Genomic DNA, 20,290 nt, shown 5'->3' on the forward strand with positions numbered 1-20,290 from the left:
CAGTAGTAGGATTACATATAAATATAGGCAAACTCAACTTTAGTACAGCTCGAAACAAATAGTCCCATAAAACCTAATATTAAGTCATCTTATATCCGTGTATGTTTTGTTACAGAGCCCTTTTCTTTTAAAATTATGTTATGCTTTGGAGGACAAGCTTATGCCACAAGCTGGTGAAGTGGTTGTGCTCTGCAGGAACAAGAATGTTTAAGGTTGAGGAATCCTCATCCTAAAAATGAGAATGTGGTCTACTCTTTACTGCTGTTGATAATGAGCAATATTTCGTTGGTTTGGGGTTTTTTTGAAGAGTGGAGAAGCATGTTTTGAGGTTCTTCAAGTTTGATTTGGATTCTAGCAGCAAAATAAAAAATTGTGCTTTATTACTACTGATACTTATATTTCTTGTTCCCCCTCCCCCTTAATTTCCTTCTTTTGAAAGGGTTCTCAGAGGCAAGTAGTGAAGGAACGGTTAACTGATATGGCCAAATATCAGCGATGGCTTATTAAAAACAAGATGAAGGCCTTCTATGCACCTGTGCACGCAGAGGACTTGAGGGATGGAGGACAGTATTTAATGCAGGTACACCTGTCTCCTCTTTTTTTTTTAATGGAAGCGGTGAGGATGAACATAAAAAATTAAATGTTTCTATACTTTGCATAGAATCATAGAATCATAGAATCAGTAAGGTTGGAAAAGACCTCTAAGATCATCTAGTCCAACTGTCAACCCAACACCTCCATGCCTACTAAACCATGTCCTGAAGTGCCACGTCTACACGTTTTTTGAACTCCTCCAGGGATGGTGACTCCACCACCTCTCTGGGCAGCCTGTTCCAATGTTTGCCCACCCTTTCAGTACAGAAATTTTTCCTAATATCCAATCTAAACCTCCCCTGGCGCAACTTGAGGCCATTTCCTCACGTCCTATCACTTGTTACCTGGGAGAAGAGACCAACACCCACCTCACTACAACCTCCTTTCAGGTAGTTGTAGAGAGCAATAAGGTCTCCCCTCAGCCTCCTTTTCTCCAGGCTAAACAACCCCAGACCCTTCACCAGCTTTGTTGCCCTTCTCTGCACACGCTCCAGCAACTCAATGTCCTTCTTGTCCTCACTTCCCTAGTCCTCACTTCTTGTCCTCACTTCCCTAGTCCCTAGTTCCTAGACCCTTCCCACTAGGGAAGTCCTCACTTCCCTAGTCCTGCTGGCCACATTATTTCTGATACAAGCCAGGATGCCATTGGCTTTCTTGGCCACCTGGGCACACTGCCGGCTCATGTTCAGCTGGCTGTCAACCAACACCCCCAGGTCCTTTTCCGCCAGGCAGCTTTCCAGCCACTCTTCCCCAAGTCTGTAGCGTTGCATGGGGTTGTTGTGGCCCAAGTGCAGGACCCAGCACTTAGCCTTGTTGAACCCCATACAATTGACCTCGGCCCATCGATCCAGCCTGTCCAGGTCCCTCTGTAGAGCCTTCCTCCCCTCAAGCAGATCAACACTCCCGCACAACTTGGTGTCGTCTGCAAACTTACTGAGGGTGCACTTGATCCCTTCGTCCAGATCATTGATAAAGATATTAAACAAGACTGGCCCCAACACAGATCCCTGGGGAACACCACTTGTGACTGGCCGCCAACTGAAGTAAACTCCATTCACCACAACTCTCTGGGCTCAGCCATCCAGCCAGGTTTTTTACCCAGTGAAGAGTACACCCGCCTAAGCCATGAGCCACCAGCTTCTCCAGGAGAATACTGCGGGAGACAGTGTCAAAGGCTTTACTAAAGTCCAGGTAGATAACATCTACAGCCTTTCCCTCATCCACTAGGTGGGTCACCTTGTCGTAGAAGGAGATCAGGTTGGTCAAGCAGGACCTGCCTTTCATGAACCCATGCTGGCTGGGCCTAATCCCCTGGTTGGCCTGCACATGTCTGTTGAGTGCACTCAAGATGAACCGCTCCATAATTTTCCCCAGTACCGAGGTCAGGCTGACAGGCCTGTAATTCCCCGGATCCTCCTTCCAGCCCTTCTTGTAGATGGGCTCCTCGCCAGCTCCCTCAGTACTCTCGGGTGGATCCTGTCTGGCCCCATAGACTTGTGAGTGTCCAGGTGGCGTAGTAGGTCATTAACTGCTTCCTCCTCGATTATGGGGGGTTTATTCTGCTCTCCGTTCCTGTCTTCCAGCTCAGGGGGCTGAATACCCTGGGGATAACTGGTCTGACTATTAAAGACTGAGGTTGAAGTATGTTCATTATGCAAAGTTAGCCTAAAACTTTGAAAAATACTTGTATGCTTAAAAAAAAAAAAAAAGGAAACCCTTTAGTTGTTTCAGTAACTTAGTTTTAAAAAATAATTTGTGTTCTCCTTAGGCTGCTGGTCTGGGTAGAATGAGACCTAACACCCTTGTTCTTGGATTTAAGAGAAACTGGAGACAAGCTGACATTAGAGATGTTGACACCTATATAAATTTATTCCAGTAAGTAGAAAATGCAGAAATGTGGGTAACTCTTATTACCAAATGAACTGAAATGAAACATAAGTCAAAGAACTTTTACCTCAAGAAGATTAGTTACACAAGCTTTCTTCTAAGTGCTTTCAGATGCTTTCCAATTTTCCACATCGCTGATCCAACAATCTTCAATACGGTATTTTTTTCTGATATGGAAATTAATAAGCAGCTGTTTTACAGTTTGAACAGATTACATTTCTATGTAATAACCCTTTCTGCATCTTGAGAGCATTGTAGCAGTGGTCTGAGATTTAAGAGTTACAGCCTTTGGAGATTAAGTCTAGAAAATGAATCAACTCTTATGCTAAATTATCATCTTCCAGTTAAACCTTGTGCTATAATAAGTAAAATATTTATTATAAATGATACACAGCACTGGACACCCAAAGTAATACAGTAGCCAACAAGCAGATTGGAAAGGAAATCCCAGTGTAATTTGTCCGTTGTGAAAGTCTGACCAGTTCTGGTTGAAAAAATTAATAGAATAACTTTCACTACTAACATATTTAAGAAAAACAAAACTTGCTTCTCACACTTGCACTTATACAAAGATTATTTTGTTGTTGTTGTTACACGCTACTTAACCTGTTTTACTTGTGCTTTACTCTTGTCGGTTACTGTGCCTTTAAAAGAATGAAGGGAAGTAGGATTACAGATAGAGATTTAAAAAAAAAAGCAGAAGGGAAAAAAAAAACCCCAAACCTCTCCCACCACCATTACCACCACCCCGGGTCCTTAAGAAAAATGCGGGAGCACCAAAGGCAGTGAAAAATAAGGGAATAAGTTGGTTGATTTTTCTTTGCGGATGTGGGATCCACACCCCCACCCCCCACCCCCCGTGTATTGATTTGGAATGGCTTGTGCTGGAAGAACTCTTAGGGCCAGAAAGTCATGTGGCTCTCCACATCCACAACAGAAAAACCTCAGGAGGTAGTAACTGTAGGTCAAACATATTTCTGAAGTCTGATTTTTTAAAATTTCTGAAGTGCACAATAGAAACACCTCATCTGTAGAGATTTAACAAATTAAATAATGTATTAAAAATGTCCACTGATGGGCAAAACATTTTCTTCTTACACCATACTCAACTTCTATTGCATTTATTATACAATATGTTGATACTTTGAACATTTCTCATCAAGTCTTACTACTTTAAAGAAAAGCATTTAATGAGTGAAATCTTGTGGGATTTCTGTCTGGGGAAAGGACATAGGATTTCTCTGAATTATAGTTGTTTGTAATGAGGTATCTATATTTAAAGTGTTGATAATTAATGGCTAATGCAAACTGTGTGATATGATTAAGTTCATATTTTTCTCTTTTAAATCTTGGGGTTTCTGTCCTTCCTTTTCCTCAGACTTTTACTCAGTCATTTATTCAGGCTTATTGCTTGTTTCTAGAATAATGAAGTTTCTCTTAATTTCTTTTTTTAAAGGAGTTCCTTCCCCCATCAGATATAATGGAAATAAGCACATTAAACTTGTATCTAATTTGATTCTGAATTAAAATTTCATATCTTTTTTTAATCCCCAAATGTTTTGGAACACTTCAGAAATGTGTAGTCTGCAGATCAAGGAGATGTACTTGAAATAAATCCCATTTTTGATGGGAGGAATTAAAATTTAGATTTCCCACTGTATCTTGTCATCATCTCTGCAGAACTCAACTGACTTGTTCATGTTGCTTTTATTTAATCACCATATTATACAGGAGAGAGAGAAAAGGGAACAGATAACCTTTATGTATGTTGCTTTTCAGGACATGGTGTTCAGTTCACTAATGCAGTTGATAGTTTGGAATTGAAACTGAAATTGTAACACAAACTTATGATTTGGAAGTTTTAAATGGAGTTTAGTCTCTAAAATTTGTTCAAAGAGGGTACATAAAGTAGGCTTCTGGGGAAAGAAAAGGTTATAGAAGTGTTTTATTTCTGTTTCTTTTGTGTAGTGATGCCTTTGACATCCAATATGGTGTAGTTGTTATCCGCCTAAAAGAGGGCTTAGACATATCTCACCTTCAGGGACAAGGTAAGATTTATTTTGTTTCCTCTGGCAAATAGCTGTTCTTTTAAAACCACTTTCTGAAGATGTTAAATGAAGATATTTTTTTTTTTTAACAAAAAACCAAAACCACTCTTTTCATAGAATAAAAATCATTGAAATGAATAAGCCTGTGTGGTGGGTTGACCTTGGCTAGCTGCCAGGTGCCCACTAAGCGGCTCTATCACTCCCCCTCCTCAACAGGACGGGGAGAAAATACAAAGCAAAGCCCATGGGTTGAGATAAGGACAGGGAGATCACTCAGCAATTACCGTCACAGGCAAAACAGACTCAACTTGGGGAAATTAATTTAATTTATTGCCAATTAATAACAGAGTAGGATAATGTGAAATGAGAACAAATCTAAAAACACCTTCCTCCCACCCCCACCTTCTTCCCAGGCTCAACTTCACTCCTGACTCTTCTACCTCCTCCCCCCGAGTGGTACAGGGGGATGGGGAATGGGGGTTGCGATCAGTTCATCACACTTTGTCTCTGCCGCTCCTTCTTCCTCACACTCTTCCCCTGCTCCAGCATGGGGTCCCTCCCACGGGAGACAGTCCTCCACGACCTTCTCCAACGTGGGTCCTTCCCACGGGCTGCAGTTCTTTAAGAACTGCTCCAGCATGGGTCCTTTCCACAGGGTGCAGTCCTTCAGGAATGGACCCCATGGGGTCACAGGTCCTGCCTGAAAGCATGCTCCTGCGTGAGCTCCTCTGCACAGGCCACAGTTCCTGCCAGGAGCCTGCTCCAGCATGGGCTCTCCACAGGCTGCAGCTTCCTTCAGGGCACATCCACTTGCTTTGGCATGGGGTCCTCCACAGGCTGCAGGGTGAATATCTGCTCTACTGTGGACCTCCATGGGCTGCAAGGGGACAACCTGCCTCACCATGGTCTTCACCATGGGCTGCAGGGGAATCTCTGCTCTGGCGCCTGGAGCACCTCCTCCCCCTCCTTCTTCACTGACCTCGGTGTCTGCAGAGTTGTTTCTTTCACATATTCTCACTCCTCTCCCCCGGCTGCTGTTTCACAGCAGTTTATCCCCTTCTTAAATATGTTATCACAGAGGCACTACCACTATCTCTGATTGGATCAACTTTGGCCATCGGCCAGTCCGTCTTGAAGTCACCTGGAACTGGCTGTTCAACATGGGGGCAGCTTCTGGTGTCTTCTCACAGAAGCCACCCTTGCAGCCTCCCTGCTACCAAAAAGCTTGCCACAGAAACACAATACAGCCTGACATCTATAAGAAGTATACCCTATGTTCAGCAACAGAACTTGGTTTTATATATATACAGCTATCTGTATTTGTAAGCTGTATGTACTTGCTTCCCAATGACTTAATATGTTACTGAAAGAAAGTAAAGAGGCTACCAAATGAATATCAAGTACTTAAGACCCAAGTCTAGAAATTAAGAAAATAATTTAGCAAAAGTTGCATGATCCAATAACACTGTTATGTATTTTTCCCTCTCACCTCAGCAGCTTAGAGACCTCAACAGCAGTCTGTCTTAAGTTTGGAAAGGTTTTGTATTTTCAATGTAGAAGACTTGGTTGCACTTTGTAGGTAGTTGTCTTAAGCCAACTAGCGTAATTTTAGTTGAATTTCAAGCAGAATCATGAAGGAAGCCTGTGAACTTTGTTGGCAACTGTCTACTGAATTGATAATGTCTAATTTGTTTGTAGCCTGCTCCATGCAGTGTGGCTACGATGAGGAAGACTGTGACATGCGACTCATGCTGTGTAGGTGGCACCCTGTGGAAAGAGGGGATGGTTTTTCCTTCCCTGGAAATATACAAGGGTGTTAGGATTTAGAGGGAGGCAGAGAACTTGTTGCTGTGTGCAAGAGGGCAAAGCAGTATGAGAAAAACAGCAAGGAGTGGCCTGTTGTTCACACAGGACACTGCTGAGAAGACTGGGAAAGCATAACTCCAAGGTGTCAGAAAAGTCTTATTAGTAGTCACTGTGTTGAGTTTGTTTCAACTCAACCATCAAGTAGCTCAACTGAAGCCAAGCCTGGAAGAAAACTTGGTGGTCTGGGCCATAGTTGAGGCCTTGTCTAAGGCTCATCCTCCACTTGGGGTTAGGGTTTATATTTTTTCTCCTTTTGCATGGAAAATGTTGCACCAATCCCTCCCCCCCAATATTTTTAAACAAAAAACATGGTCTCGATGTCAGATAGAATTAGTAGTGTGACTCCGTTAATATAATAGCAGAGAATGTGATACCTTTACCACACATTTCATACTTAAGGCATCTTGTCAGCAGTAGGGTTCCATTAGCAACACTTGAAAAACTTTTTCTCTATACAGATGCTTAGTTAACCTTATTCTTGTATCAGTAGTTGTCTTTTGTAGTTAGTGTTTCTTCTATTAAAGTCTGTCTTTTTTTTTTTTTCATAGACACTTTTCCTTTTGATCAAAGGAGGGAAATTTTTGCTAAAATGAGAAACATTTCTAGCCAATGTTTCTGTTTAGCTCTTAATTTTTTCAAATTATATTTATGCCAGAGGTACTGTGTCTTGATATTTTTACATTTTTAAAAGATGCACATAAAATAAACATGAAGTTTGTACTTTCTCAGTAGTAGCTAGCTCTGTTTTATGTTTAGCCTACGGTAATGCAATAGACACCAAAAATCTGGGAAGGAAGTAGCAGGAATCTAAAGCTATTTTCAAAGGAGGAGCCTCTTTGTACTTTGAATCAATTGATATAAGTTTTTGTTGTTTTCCATAGCATGGCAGTTGTAGTATAATTTAACCAACTGTGAACTTTGCCAGTATAGTCACGTATCTCTGTGATACCATTTGGCACAAATAAGTGGTTTATAATGTGTTTCTTTGCTTCCTCAAAAAAGAGATACTGTCATTCCAAGAAAAATCTCCATGTTCCAAGGATGTCATAGTAAAAGTGGATTATAGCAAGAAGGCTGAGACAGATGCTTTTTCTATAGCTTTTGTTCTGTCATCTAGTGAAAAAACTCCTGTCCTACATAAAGGTAACTTTCTAGTTAGCAAGGAAACTTGAATTCTCACTCTTTCTCTCTCTGGTTCTGTTTTCATTCCCTTCCCCACCTTCCCCCAAGGAATTAGATAAGGTTGGGGTTTTTTTTGTCTGGGGAACAGAAGTGCTCATGCTTTTCTAGCCATTGATGTCTAATCATTTAAGTATTTCGTTTTAGAATTTACCAGTACATAAAATAAGTCTTTGAGCTCTAGGCCTCTAAATAAAATAGTTGGTAGACTACAAGCTACAATGGATTTTTTGTTGTTGTTTTAAATAGTTAATGAGATTGAGTGAGAAGCAGACCACAAAGCTATATATTGAAAGTGCTGCTAAATTTATAAAGGGTTCTTTACCTCAGACTAGAATATTTTATTATATGCATATTAACAGACACAAATAATTCAGGATACTTTGACATTAACTGACTTTCCTCTTTTTAAGGAAAAAGCTTAACGTGACTTTATAGTTAAGTGAGAAATGTTTGGATTTGGTTTGGGGGTTTGTTTCTTTTTAAGTACAATTCATTCTTAGGACACTTGTGTTTTTTCATATGAAAAACCATTTCATTCTACATCTTTATTTTCTATGGTTTTTTAATATAAAATAGTTGTGTTTTCATTAACATCACAAAGGAAATTAACCTTTTCATTTTGTATGTTTAAACATGGTCCAGAGGACGAGGAGGATGGAAGGACTCCAATGCAAACACTGTTGAAAAAAGGCAGGCATTTTTCACCATTTTGTGTTAAATCATTCTTTCACATTGTTAATTTTTATTTTCCTTTCATACTCCTTTTTGTATACGCACATGTGTGTGTGTACCAGAGAGAGAAAATATCAACCATACAATGTTAATTTGTTTCTTTATACTTGAGTTGGAATACGGTTGGTTCATCTTCAAGGATTAGGTTGCGGTAAAATGAAGGTTTGTGCAAGTTCCCAGAACAGGTTGTTACTGAGAAAGGATTGCATATGCATCCAAAATATGAATGTGGGGTGGTTTGGGGTTTTTTGTTTGGTTTTTATAGGTGGTTTGGGGTTTTTTGTTTTTTTTTTTTTTTTTTTTTTTACTTTCTTCTTTATAATTGATATTGAAATGTATTCAGGAGCTTGCTTAGTTCTCTGGGTCTCAGATATTTTGCTGGATCACTACTTGATTTAGGAGTAAGGGAAGGATTATGTAGTGGTATACTCTCAAGTGTTGTATCAGTCTATTCAATAGATCTTCTGAAGCCATAGTTGTTGCTATAGTATTTGGAATTGTTCAATAGCTTACAAAGCAAGGGATAATATAGCCAATCAGTGAGATTAGTGTCTGAAATAATGTGAAGTAGTCATTCAAATAGTATGAATAGAGATAAATTAAGATGAATTAAGCAGTTCTTGGTTTATTTTAGGCTTTTTTGAGAGTTAAGCAAATACTTTTGCCTCAACTAAAATACATCCAACTCTTTTGACATTTACTTCATAATTTTAACAGCTAGAAGCTGTTATTTTTTAAGAATGGAAAGTGAGATTTCAGCTTTAAGTTTGGAAGAAATCCCAGTATGCAGTATAGTAGTATAGTAATTTAAATCAGTCACAGATGTACTCTGAATTTAAAAATTCCTAATAAGGTAAGGACTGAGATGAATATAAAACTCTTGTTTCTTGTTCAAATTCAGATTTAAGCTAAGGGAAATGAGTTAGGTTTTTTTCTACAGTTCTTTTATATATTTATATGTATTAAACTAATTGAAAATTCCATTGTAGTCTTGTTCTAATAAGTATCTATACAGTAGATGTGATAGCTGTCTTGGTTACACAAAACTAGTCTATATTGTGCTTCAGAGCCTTGCACATGCAAAACAGTACTTTCTACAAAAGATAGAATTCCAACAGTTAGAGCTAGCTTTTCTTTTGACCACACGCTTAAAGAAAAATGGATTTAAGGAATGAAGAACAGTGCTTAGGAGGTGGTTCTTATTTATAAATTAGAGTCTACGTGTTTTTCAGGGGTGTAAGATTTTTGTCATGCAAGAGGTAGCAACAGCACATGATCTAATGCTCTGAAGTATGTATGTGATATTAGTTAAATTGTTCAGGCAAATGACTATATAAAGATCTTGCAAATAATTTATTTGTCAAATGTCTGCTAGATGACTTGGAGGTTTAAATCTGTAGCCGCTGAACTTGTGAGTTTGCAAACTCCCTAAATATAGCTTAGTATATATCTATTCAATCAAAATTTGGAGTCTAGAAAAAGAAAATTTCAAAACTACTTCTATTTCAACTTACAGATATCACAAAATATTGATATTAAGATGTTTCATTTGGATTTTGGGGTTATTAAGCAAAACAGTTCAAAAATAACCTGCCATTATATATTTTTTCCAGGCTCAAAGGGCCCATCTTCTCCTTTAAATTTGGCTGACCAAAGACTTCTTGATGCTAGTACCCAGTTTCAGAAGAAACAAGGCAAAAGCAATATTGATGTCTGGTGGCTCTTTGATGATGGAGGTAATGTACTTTGTACTTTAGCAACAAGCGTTTGGAAAACAATATTGAAGTGATTTTGAATTAATTGTTGATAGATATCTTTTGGTCAGTTCATAAAAGTTACAATGTTGTACTATTAAACTCTCTTCTTAGAAGATGCTATGTTTTCTGATATGTTCCTAAACTCCGGTCAAAATGCAGGTTTGACACTGTTGATTCCTTATCTTCTTACAACCAAGAAAAAGTGGAAAGATTGTAAGATCAGAGTGTTCATTGGTGGAAAAATAAACAGGATTGATCATGACAGAAGAGCGTAAGTTTACCTCTAAAAATTTCATTCCAAATGCTAACGGAATGTGGTATACACTAGATGACTTTATCTTACTAGTAGCCTTCTTTCAATTGTTCTTTAGCAGAGGTTTAATCATACTCTGTTCTCCCTCCACCAGAATAGTTCCATTCCCCCAAATTATGTTGAATGAGATACCTCAGGTTACACTAATTTTTCTGTAATGTTCTCTGGCACTAATGTTTTCTCTGTTCCTCAAATATTTTCTGGGGTTGGCTTTAAGGGAGGGCTCTTCTCTTATTTTATGCTTTTAAAAATGTATTTTCCAAAGTTTGTTGATCTATAGCAGTATGCCAGGTTTGTATAATAGTTCTGTTCAAACAGGGATTTTTTCCCCTCTACTTCTATCACACTTGGGGGGTGGTGGGGGTGGTGTTTGTTTTTGTTTTCAAACTAGCATTTTTAGTACCAAGTGCCTGATTATTACCCTGTAAATTATAAAAGATGTGCTCACTGTATAAAGGCTTGTTTTTTCTGATGCAGGATGGCTACTTTGCTCAGCAAATTTCGGATAGATTTCTCAGACATTACGGTCCTTGAAGATATTAATACTAAGCCAAAGACAGAAAAGTAAGTCTCAAAAAAAAACTAAACCCAAAAACTGGTTGTTAGGTGAAGTCTTCATTTCTTTCATGAATTTAGAATATTTTATTCTTAAGAATTTTTATAAAGTAGGTCCTATAACATACAGAGTTTCAGAAAAATGCAGGAAATTAACTAAGCTATAACTTTTTTACAAGAGTCTAGAACTTTGTATTTTATAACTTTTTTTTTTTTACCTCTGGTCTTTAGACTGTGTGGTGGGTTAACCTTGGACTGCAGCCAGACCCCCACCAAGCTGCGCTCTCAGTCCCCCTTCTCAACAGGACAGGGGGAGAAAATAAGATGAAAAAGCTCATGGGTTGATATAAGGACAGGGAGATCATTTACCAATTACTGTCACAGGCAAAACAGACTTGACTTGGGAAAAATTAATTTAAGTTATTGACAATTAAAATAGATTTGGATAGTGAGAAACAAAGGCAAAAATTAAAACAACACATTCCCCACACCCTTTTTCCCCCAGGCTCACCTTCACTCCCAACTCCTCTACCCCTGCCACGCCCCCTCCCTCCTCCCCTGCAGGTGCAGGGGAGATGGTGAATGGGGAATTAGGGTCAGTCCATAACAGTTCCTCTCTGATGCTCCTTCCTCTTCACACTTTTCCCCTGCTCCAGAGTGGGTCCTCCACAGGCTGCAGTTCCTGTCAGGAGAACCTGCTCCTGTGTGGACTTTGCACAGGCCGCAATTCCTTAAGGAACTAGCCACCTACTCCTGCATAGGGTCCTCCACAGGCTGCAGTGTGGATATCTGCTCTGGCTTGGTCCTCTCCATGGGCTGCAGGGAATACCTGCTCCACTGTGGTCTCTTCCATGGGCTTCAGGGAAATATCTGCTCCGGTGCCTGGGGCACCTCACCTCCTCCCCCTCCTTCTTCTCTGACCTTGGTGTTCACAGGCTTGTTTTTCTCACTTTTTTTTTTCCCCACACTTTTTTTTCCTTCTCACACTGCCATGTGGTGTTTGCCCTTTGCTTAAATATGTTCTCACAGAGGTTCTCTGACTGGCTCAGCTTTTGCCAGAGTGGCGGGTCCATTGTGGAGCTGGCTGGAACCAGGTGTGTCCAGTACAGGGCAACCTCTGGCCTCTTTTCACAGAGGCCACCCCTGCACCCCTCCCTCCAGTACCAAAACCTTGCTATGTACACCCAATACATTCCACCCCTTGCCTCTATGAAACATATACTTAAGAATTTTAATTAAAATATATATTCATAATATACTCTTCACAAACTTCACTTACATCAACAAAAAAACATTCCCCATACCAAAATCAAAGTAACATCCTCATAACACTGATAAAGGTGGACAATTTACACACACAGTAAAACTCCACCTCTCATCCCTTCACCGCTTTTCACCAACAAAAGATTCCCCACAATTATTTGACTCCCTGGCAATGTCTAGTCCAAGTTTTTCCCGTTACCTCTCCCAATTACTGTGGTTGTCTAGAATTCCTGGAGTCCCCCTCTTGGGCGCCAAGAAAGGACTGTGGTGAGTGGACCCCAACCAGCGGCCAAACACCCACCCTGCCTGTCACTCACTCCCCTCTCCCGTGAGGCAGGGAGAAAATAGAAGGAAGGGGAAAGGAGCTGTGGATCAAGATAATGCCAGTTTAAGAGGGAAAGCAAAAGCTGCACGTGCAAGCAAAGCAAAAAGAGGAATTCATTCACTACTTCCCATCGGCAGGCAGATGTCCAGCCACTTCCTGGGGAGCAGGGCCTCAACATGTATAACCGTTGCTTGGGAAGACAAACACCATAATCATGAGCGTCCCCCCTTCCTCCTCCTTTCCTGGAGCTTTTATTGCTGAGTACAATGTCATGTGGTATAGCATATCCCTTTGGTCAGTTTGGGTCAGCTGTCCCGGGTATGTCCCCTCCCAACTTCTTGCCCACCCCCAGGCTATTCAGCCTACTGACTTTTGTGGGGGGCTTGACACTGTGGAAGCAAAGTTCAGCTATTGCCAAAACATTGGTGTGCTATCAACAGTTTTGGTCACAAATGCAAAGCACAGCACCACACAGGCTGCTATGAAGTAAGTTAACTCCATCCCAGCCAGACCCAGTACAGGCTGTAACGTTAGATGTAGAAAACATCCAGTTAGAAAAATCCAATTTGTCTGGAGCAATCTTCTCTAAAAAGAAGAGGAATGCTCACAATAGTTTTAAGTGGTCTTAATCTTACTTGGACGTGTAGCTTAAGGTAATGAATTTTCATCTTTAAGTAGCCTGTTGTATTGTGTGGGGTGTTGTTCTTGTGAGGATTTTTGTTTTGTTTTGTTTTTTAAATTAGCTTGGACTTTTAAGTTGCAACTTTTAAGCTGCAACTTTTAAGCTGCACGGGAATTGTCATACGTGTGATATTTCTGATTTTTTTTTCAAGTTTAAACAATAGTAATTGTAGATGGCTTTCAGTACTGGCTGTGGGGGTTTTTTCATAGCAGAATGTGTCTATAAGATCTAAAAATATCAAGACATGCCTAAGGATCATCTTTCCCCTTCAAGTCATCTTTAGTGTGTTGAAGTGAAAATATTGATCTAAATAATTTGAGTTGTCATGCAAATTAGGAAATACCTGTTTACAACTTATATAAATGCTAATATATATTCTTTTATGCCCTGCTTTTTACTCACCTTTTCTTAAACATATAGAATATATCAAGTAACTAAAATGGTAGAGTACTTCTGGCACTCTGGTGCTTTTTGGATGCCTTTGCTCCTGTGGTAGGGGCCTGCTACTGTAAAATGCCTAAAATTATAGGTAGTGCTCATTTGCGTGCATTAAAAAGTTGAGATTGTAGAATTGCATGGGTCACATTTTATGGAAGTGATCCATGAGTTATTTCTTCTGAGAGCATTTTTTAAAATCTCTGTGGAATAATTCTCCAAAATGTATCCAAAACCTTTTTAAGAAATCTAGTTGGAGTTAACAATAGCTGTAAATTAAGTGGATAAAAGATGCTTTTTTTTTCTGTATAATAGAATATTATTAACACTTCTCCTTTTTCTTCTGCCCCAAAACAGCAGCAGATTACATTTTGTGTTTTTCACTCTTGATGAAAGTGAAGTCATTGTATCAACTAACTTCAGTAAAGAACACTGTTAAGGCTAAGGGTAGAAAAAAATGCATATTCTTTATATAATGTGGAGGTTTCCTAGAGGAACAGGAATGCCTCAGTTTAAAAATGGGCATGTGGGAAGTGTTTAACTACATGAAAGGTAACATGTTACATATACTGATATTGCAATATATATTAAGAGGATTTACTTTTTTAAAAAAAATCTTCCACAGTGTGTAGTTTGAAACCACAAAAGATTGGCAGTACTTTGTGTTCTTTATAAAAAACATTCAAATACCATCAAAATCTAGTTATTTCATTGGACATAAGGCATACATTTCAGTCTGTGCCACTAAAATCTTAATATTGATTACTTTTTCACCTCTCACATATCTCTCATACTGGGGTAATTCAAAGACAAGTTACCTTTCCTAATCCATGGCAGCCTTTATTTGCTATTCAAATATCATAATGTGGGTTGAGAAATTAGGGTGAGATCAGTTTCTCTTAGAAAGAGAAATGAATGCCTCTTTCTCCTATTTTTTTCTTTAAAAGTCGATTCTATAACATCCAAGTAATTTGAGAATACACTTGACATCCTAAAGAATGCAACAGGAAGACTGTAGACAAGATGGCTCTGGTTATTTGGATTTTAACATGTTTCTTAGACTGTACTGGAAAAATTAAAAAGAAAAAAAATAAAAATATCAAAGCCAATATATTAACAGCACTAACATGACACCTTGATAGCTAGCTTTTTTAGTGGAGGGTTTTGGAGTTTTTTCATGTGGCATGTTAAACTTCTCTTTAAAACTTAATTCTGAATAAATCATTGTTAGTTGCTATATACTTTCTAAGCTAGTACTCTTCAACTTTCAAGTGTGGTGGATTGGTCTTGTCTGTCCGCCAGGTGCCCACCAAGCTGCTCTATCACACCCCATCCTTTCTCAGGGGGAGAAAATACGACAAAAAGCCCATGGGTTGAGATAAGGACAGGGAGATCACTCACCAATTATCGTCATGGGCAAAACAGACTTGACTTGGGGAAGATTAATTTAATTTATTGCCAATTAATAACAGAGTAGGATAGTGAGAAATGAGAACAAAACTAAAAACACCTTCCCCCCACCTCCACCTTCTTCCCAGGCTCAACTTCACTCCTGACTCTTCTACCTCCTCCCCCCGAATGGCACAGGGGGATGGGGAATGGGGGTTGCAGTCGGTTCATAATGTTTTGTCTCTGCCACTCCTTCTTCCTCATGCTCTTCCCCTGCTCCAGCATGGGGTCCCACCTACAGGCTGCAGTTCTTTAGGAACTGCTCCAGCATGGGTCCTTTCCACAGGGTGCAGTCCTTCAGGAACGGACTGCTCCAGCGTGGGCTCTCCATGGGCTGCAGCTTCCTTCAGGGCACATCCACTTGCTCTGGCACGGGGTCCTCCACGGGCTGCAGGGTGGATATCTGCTCCACTGTGGACCTCGATGGGCTGCAGGGGAACAGCCTGCCTCACCATGGTCTTCACCACGGGCTGCAGGGGAATCTCTGCTCTGGCGCCTGGAGCACCTCCTCCCCCTCCTTCTTCACTGACCTTGGTGTCTGCAGAGTTGTTTCTCTCACATATTCTCACTCCTCTCTCCCATAGCATGAAAGTCGTTGCTGATGTACAGACTAGTACCATATCTGTTTTAATATGGCTATTCTCTTAATTGTTCCAGTATTGCAGCTTTTGAAGAAATGATAGAGCCATTCAGACTTCATGAAGATGATAAAGAACAAGAAGTTGCAGATAAAATGAAGGAGAGTGAACCTTGGAGGATAACAGATAATGAACTTGAGCTTTACAAAACAAAGGTGCTGTATTCTTTAAACAGTTATGTTAAATGTTGTCGATTTTTTTTTTCCCCTCCTCCTACTGGCATTTGTGGATATAATTAATGAGCTGATTCTTGTTATTCTCTTCCATAGATGCTTTTATGAATAACTGGTGGAAAGCAGCATCTTTATAGTTAATGAACTAGTTAATTCCTTGCTGTTCCTGATGTTCACAAACAACCCCAAAACTTTTCAGTGAGATACTTGCAGCAATTCATTCTTTTGTCTGCTGATAGCTTGTTTCTGCAGACACTAGTCAGCAGGCTAACAAGACTTCAGCTGACCCAAGAACAACAGAACTATAAGAAATGGCTAACTCCAAATGTTTGCTGCAACAAGCACTATAGCTGATGTGAAAGAGAAAACTGAAAATGACTGTATGAATACAAGTTTAAGAAAGAAGTCATCAGTAGTAGAATGGTGGGGAGCTGCTTAAGATGCTAAGCAAGGATACAGTAGTATAAAAAGGAGGTCCATTATGGAGAGAGACTTGCCAAACAAAGGTGGGGCTTCTGTAACACTGGCTCGCTACTAGCTTACAGGAACTAGTTAAACAAACCTTAGAGAGAGTTTAGGGGGCTCTTGCTTCCAGCAGCTGTGAAGGGTGATATCATTAGTAGAGTGACTATCTTAAAATTAGCTTTTGTAGTACTTGGCTTATTTGCACGTTTCTAAGCTTACCAATTTTTTTCTCTCATGGCCTTGGAACCATAGGTATCTCAGACAAATGAACAAGTTACCAAACTGAGGGGGAAGTATATGCTTTCTATAAATGACACATACCAATTGATCACAATTGGGTTTTGTTTCTTGATTAAATTATTTTTTTCTAATTTATATATAAAAATAAAAGATCTTCCTAACAAGTTTAATTTTAAATACAGACTTATCGTCAGATTAGGCTAAATGAGTTGCTGAAAGAACATTCAAGTACAGCTAACATAATTGTTATGTAAGTAAATAATTTTTATGGTTATTCTAATTGATATAGTACTGTAATTTGAACTATAAATATATGTAAATACAGGTTAGGAAGAAAACTGTGCCTTGGCATTAAAGCATAGAAATACTCGAGCAAGTTTCAGTACTGGAAGTAATTACTGATGCATAAAAAATGGCCTATGTAGTTTCATGCTTTTGATATGTTACTTCAGATGACTACCTCCACATCTGCAGTGCGGCTTGAGATTCTCACATTCATTCCCCTCTTGCATGCCAGCTATTCCCTCCTCTTTCACATTCTTCCTTTCAACTCTGTTTTTTCTAGGAAATCTCTCTAGATAAAGGTACTTTTGATCAACATTATTTTCTGATGCATTTCCATGAATTACTTTTGTTGTAAACAATCAGAATGCAGATTGTAGCTTCTTCACCGTGTTTTTCTTTAGGAGCCTGCTTCAGAGCTCCACGAAGTAGTACCACAAACGGAGTTTGAGCAGTGCAAGTAGAATTCCAGTAGTTTTTCAAAAGACAACAATATGGTGTGTTTTGGAAGGATTGTGAGAAAGATAAATAGACTGCAACAACTTAGCACAATAAGTAAAAGTTCTATTTTAAAGACTTGAAGAGTCTTTAAAGAAACTTTCTCCAACTGAGGAGAACTCATTGTGAAGCTGCCTGAATATAAAATGGTGATAAAAGGCCAAAAGTGAGGTGTAAGTGGATGTAAAGGCCTGTGGTACTTAAGATATGAACTCTTTACTTTTTCTCAGAATTTAATTAATGAGTTAAATCTGAAAAGTATAGGAAATTGGACTTAATATCTACCTCTTCGCAGAATTATATTTTCATCTTTATAGGATATGACTTGTACTCCATGAGTTTTTTCTAACTGTTCATTGCTGCTTTTTTTTTTTCTTCTTTCTTGTGACTTGTAGGAGTTTGCCAGTTGCAAGAAAAGGTGCAGTTTCTAGTGCACTATACATGGCCTGGTTAGAAGCTCTTTCTAAAGACCTGCCACCAATTCTCCTTGTTCGTGGGAATCATCAGAGTGTTCTTACCTTCTATTCTTGAGTACTGCACATGGGAGAGCTATGACAAAATGGTACTTCAGTGCCTAGAGGAAAGTGACTGAGATGATGGTCTATAGATTATTAACATCACAGAGGCAAAAAGTGACTCTTTCACTATTTCACTGATTTGAAACCACACAAGGAAAGTCACTGTATTTATAAAGTTGTGACATCTTCAGTTTTATTCTATATTTTCTTGCTTAATGGGGGAGGATTCCTTGTTAGACTGAGGAACAAAACAAGCTTTTTCTTTGTGATTTGAATAGCATCAATAAAAGTGATTTACTTTTGAAAGGATTATAAATTTATGAAAGCCTTTTAGCCTTGAGGTGCCTTCTGAAATTAACCAAATCTCATCCATATATTCTATTTTTTAATTTTATATAGAATGTCAAAATCTGCCTTCAACTAAGTTTAGATCAGACTTCCTTTAGTTTCTAGTATCTTCTATATTACAATAAAAATGAATGCTGCTTTTCAGTCTTCCAGTGAGCTATTAGTTCTTAGTACTGTATGTTTTCTATTGTTCAGAAAGTTTGTGGGCGCTTTTTTTTGTTGTTGTTATCCATTAGATTTAAAATAAAGGTGAGGATTGGGGCAGGTCAGTTGGAGTAAGACATATGACTGATGTTATTGTCAAGACATTGTACTACTAAATTTTGTAACAGTTAAAATAAAACTTATTGTACTAGCTGAGAGGATCCTTTTCAAAAATTTGACATTGTGTACTACTTTGGCATTAGTTTGAGATACACGGATAACATTAGCTACCTTTGGTGAAGGGTAGTGTGTCAGTCTTCAATCTGTAGTTCTAATATGAAATTGAATTTATGTTATAGGCTGAGGCTGTTTTTCTCATTAAAAACAGGAAGAAGAGAAAAAGGCCTGTCCTAGTTCTTGGCCTTTTACATTTTGATGTCACTTGCAATTTATTTTGAAACAAAACTCAACTTAAGGCCTGAATAAGGATAATATGAGCAATATGATGTAATCTAACAGAAAACAGTAAACAATATGTAGAATCTTGCTAGGTCATGCAATATGAAATGTAAAAGGTAAAATTCTCTTGCATTTTTTCAAAAAACTGTTAAAAGGGCCACTAGTTAGTAGGGGAGATGTTTTTAGGTCAGTTCATTCAGTTGTCAGAAAATATATTTAGTCTTATTAAATAATACTCAGGTTTGATTATCTAGCAATTTAGATTTATTCCATACATCCTACTTTATAGGTTTTCTATGTTTAATAAAGAAACTGCCATTTTTTTTGTCCTTTCATTGTATGTTTTGACACCTTCACAGAATCATAGAATCATAGAATATTTTGGGTTGGAAGGGACCTTTAAAGGTCATCTAGTCCAACCCCCCTGCAATGGGCAGGGACATCTTCAACTAGATCAGGTTGCTCAGAGCCCCGTCCAGCCTGACCTTGAATGTTTCCAGGGATGGGGCATCTACCACCTCTCTGGGCAACCTGATAATTTAGTGTACTATGAACACCTACACAGGAAATTTCACTTGAGCCTTTATACAAAGATTAATAATGTGAAATATTTTTTAAATCACATATTTTGGATAAAAAGGATTGCCTAAAAAACTTTCACGACCTTTTGATATTAGTATTGGACATGTTACTAGATCAGTTTAACAGTGTTTCAGATACTTTCATTTAAGGATGCACAGAAAAGGTGTATTTTTATGCTAAATACAAGATCAAATTGAAATGCAACAGTTCCTTTTGAAGGACAAAGCAATTTGTCATTGTGTGGCAAGGTATAGCTTCAAATCATTATGATTCAAGATAAAAATATTTTACACAGTGCAATAGACACTAGTCAGGTTGTTGGTAAACTGCATTTTTTAGATAGATACGTAATTTGTTTTGCCTCTGAATATAGTGAAGGACTGACTAACACCTCTTCCCCTCAAACTGGTAGCCCATTGGGATACAAGGAAATATACTGGGAAAATAAATTTCAGACCTTCGATGTCAAAGCCAGTAGTAAGCAAGGCAAATTCAGCCTTAACTTCTTTATCATACATTAAGCTATGATAAGAAACTAGTTGAAGCATTTAAGAAATGGCAAGTTGTCTTCTCGTATAAAATGATACTTGAAATCACTTGAGAACTTCTTACATCAATTTTGAGGTTTCCTAGTATGGCTGGATGAGAGAATTTTTATTTGAAAATTAACCCCTGATAACTTTAGAACTCATCTATGTCCTTAACTTAATAAATACTTCTTGAATAAGTGTTTCCATGTATTTAAATTTAGGATTTGACAAAGTGAGATTTGGAGGCTAATGGAAAGGGAACACTTGTTAAAAGCACACTGCAAATTTCTATGTCTTTGGCTCTTATCTCGTTTTAGTGTGTAAA

The 20,290-nt window shown here is 38.6% G+C and overlaps 1 protein-coding gene across 1 annotated transcript in view; it reads left to right on the forward strand.

Moving 5' to 3' along the window:
- LOC142403835 (solute carrier family 12 member 2) overlaps positions 1-17,915 on the forward strand; it is a 77,294-nt gene extending 59,379 nt beyond the window's left edge. The window contains exons 17-27 of the mRNA XM_075490138.1: positions 440-580; positions 2,363-2,469; positions 4,450-4,529; positions 7,398-7,538; positions 8,220-8,267; positions 9,923-10,045; positions 10,226-10,337; positions 10,857-10,943; positions 15,746-15,881; positions 16,787-16,854; positions 17,780-17,915. Coding sequence (XP_075346253.1) covers positions 440-580; positions 2,363-2,469; positions 4,450-4,529; positions 7,398-7,538; positions 8,220-8,267; positions 9,923-10,045; positions 10,226-10,337; positions 10,857-10,943; positions 15,746-15,881; positions 16,787-16,854; positions 17,780-17,915 — 1,179 coding nt within the window. The remainder of the gene's footprint in view (positions 1-439; positions 581-2,362; positions 2,470-4,449; positions 4,530-7,397; positions 7,539-8,219; positions 8,268-9,922; positions 10,046-10,225; positions 10,338-10,856; positions 10,944-15,745; positions 15,882-16,786; positions 16,855-17,779) is intronic.
- The last annotated feature ends 2,375 nt before the right edge of the window (positions 17,916-20,290 follow it).

Source organism: Mycteria americana, unplaced genomic scaffold, assembly GCF_035582795.1.
Source record: "Mycteria americana isolate JAX WOST 10 ecotype Jacksonville Zoo and Gardens unplaced genomic scaffold, USCA_MyAme_1.0 Scaffold_44, whole genome shotgun sequence".
Lineage (NCBI taxonomy): Eukaryota > Metazoa > Chordata > Aves > Ciconiiformes > Ciconiidae > Mycteria > Mycteria americana.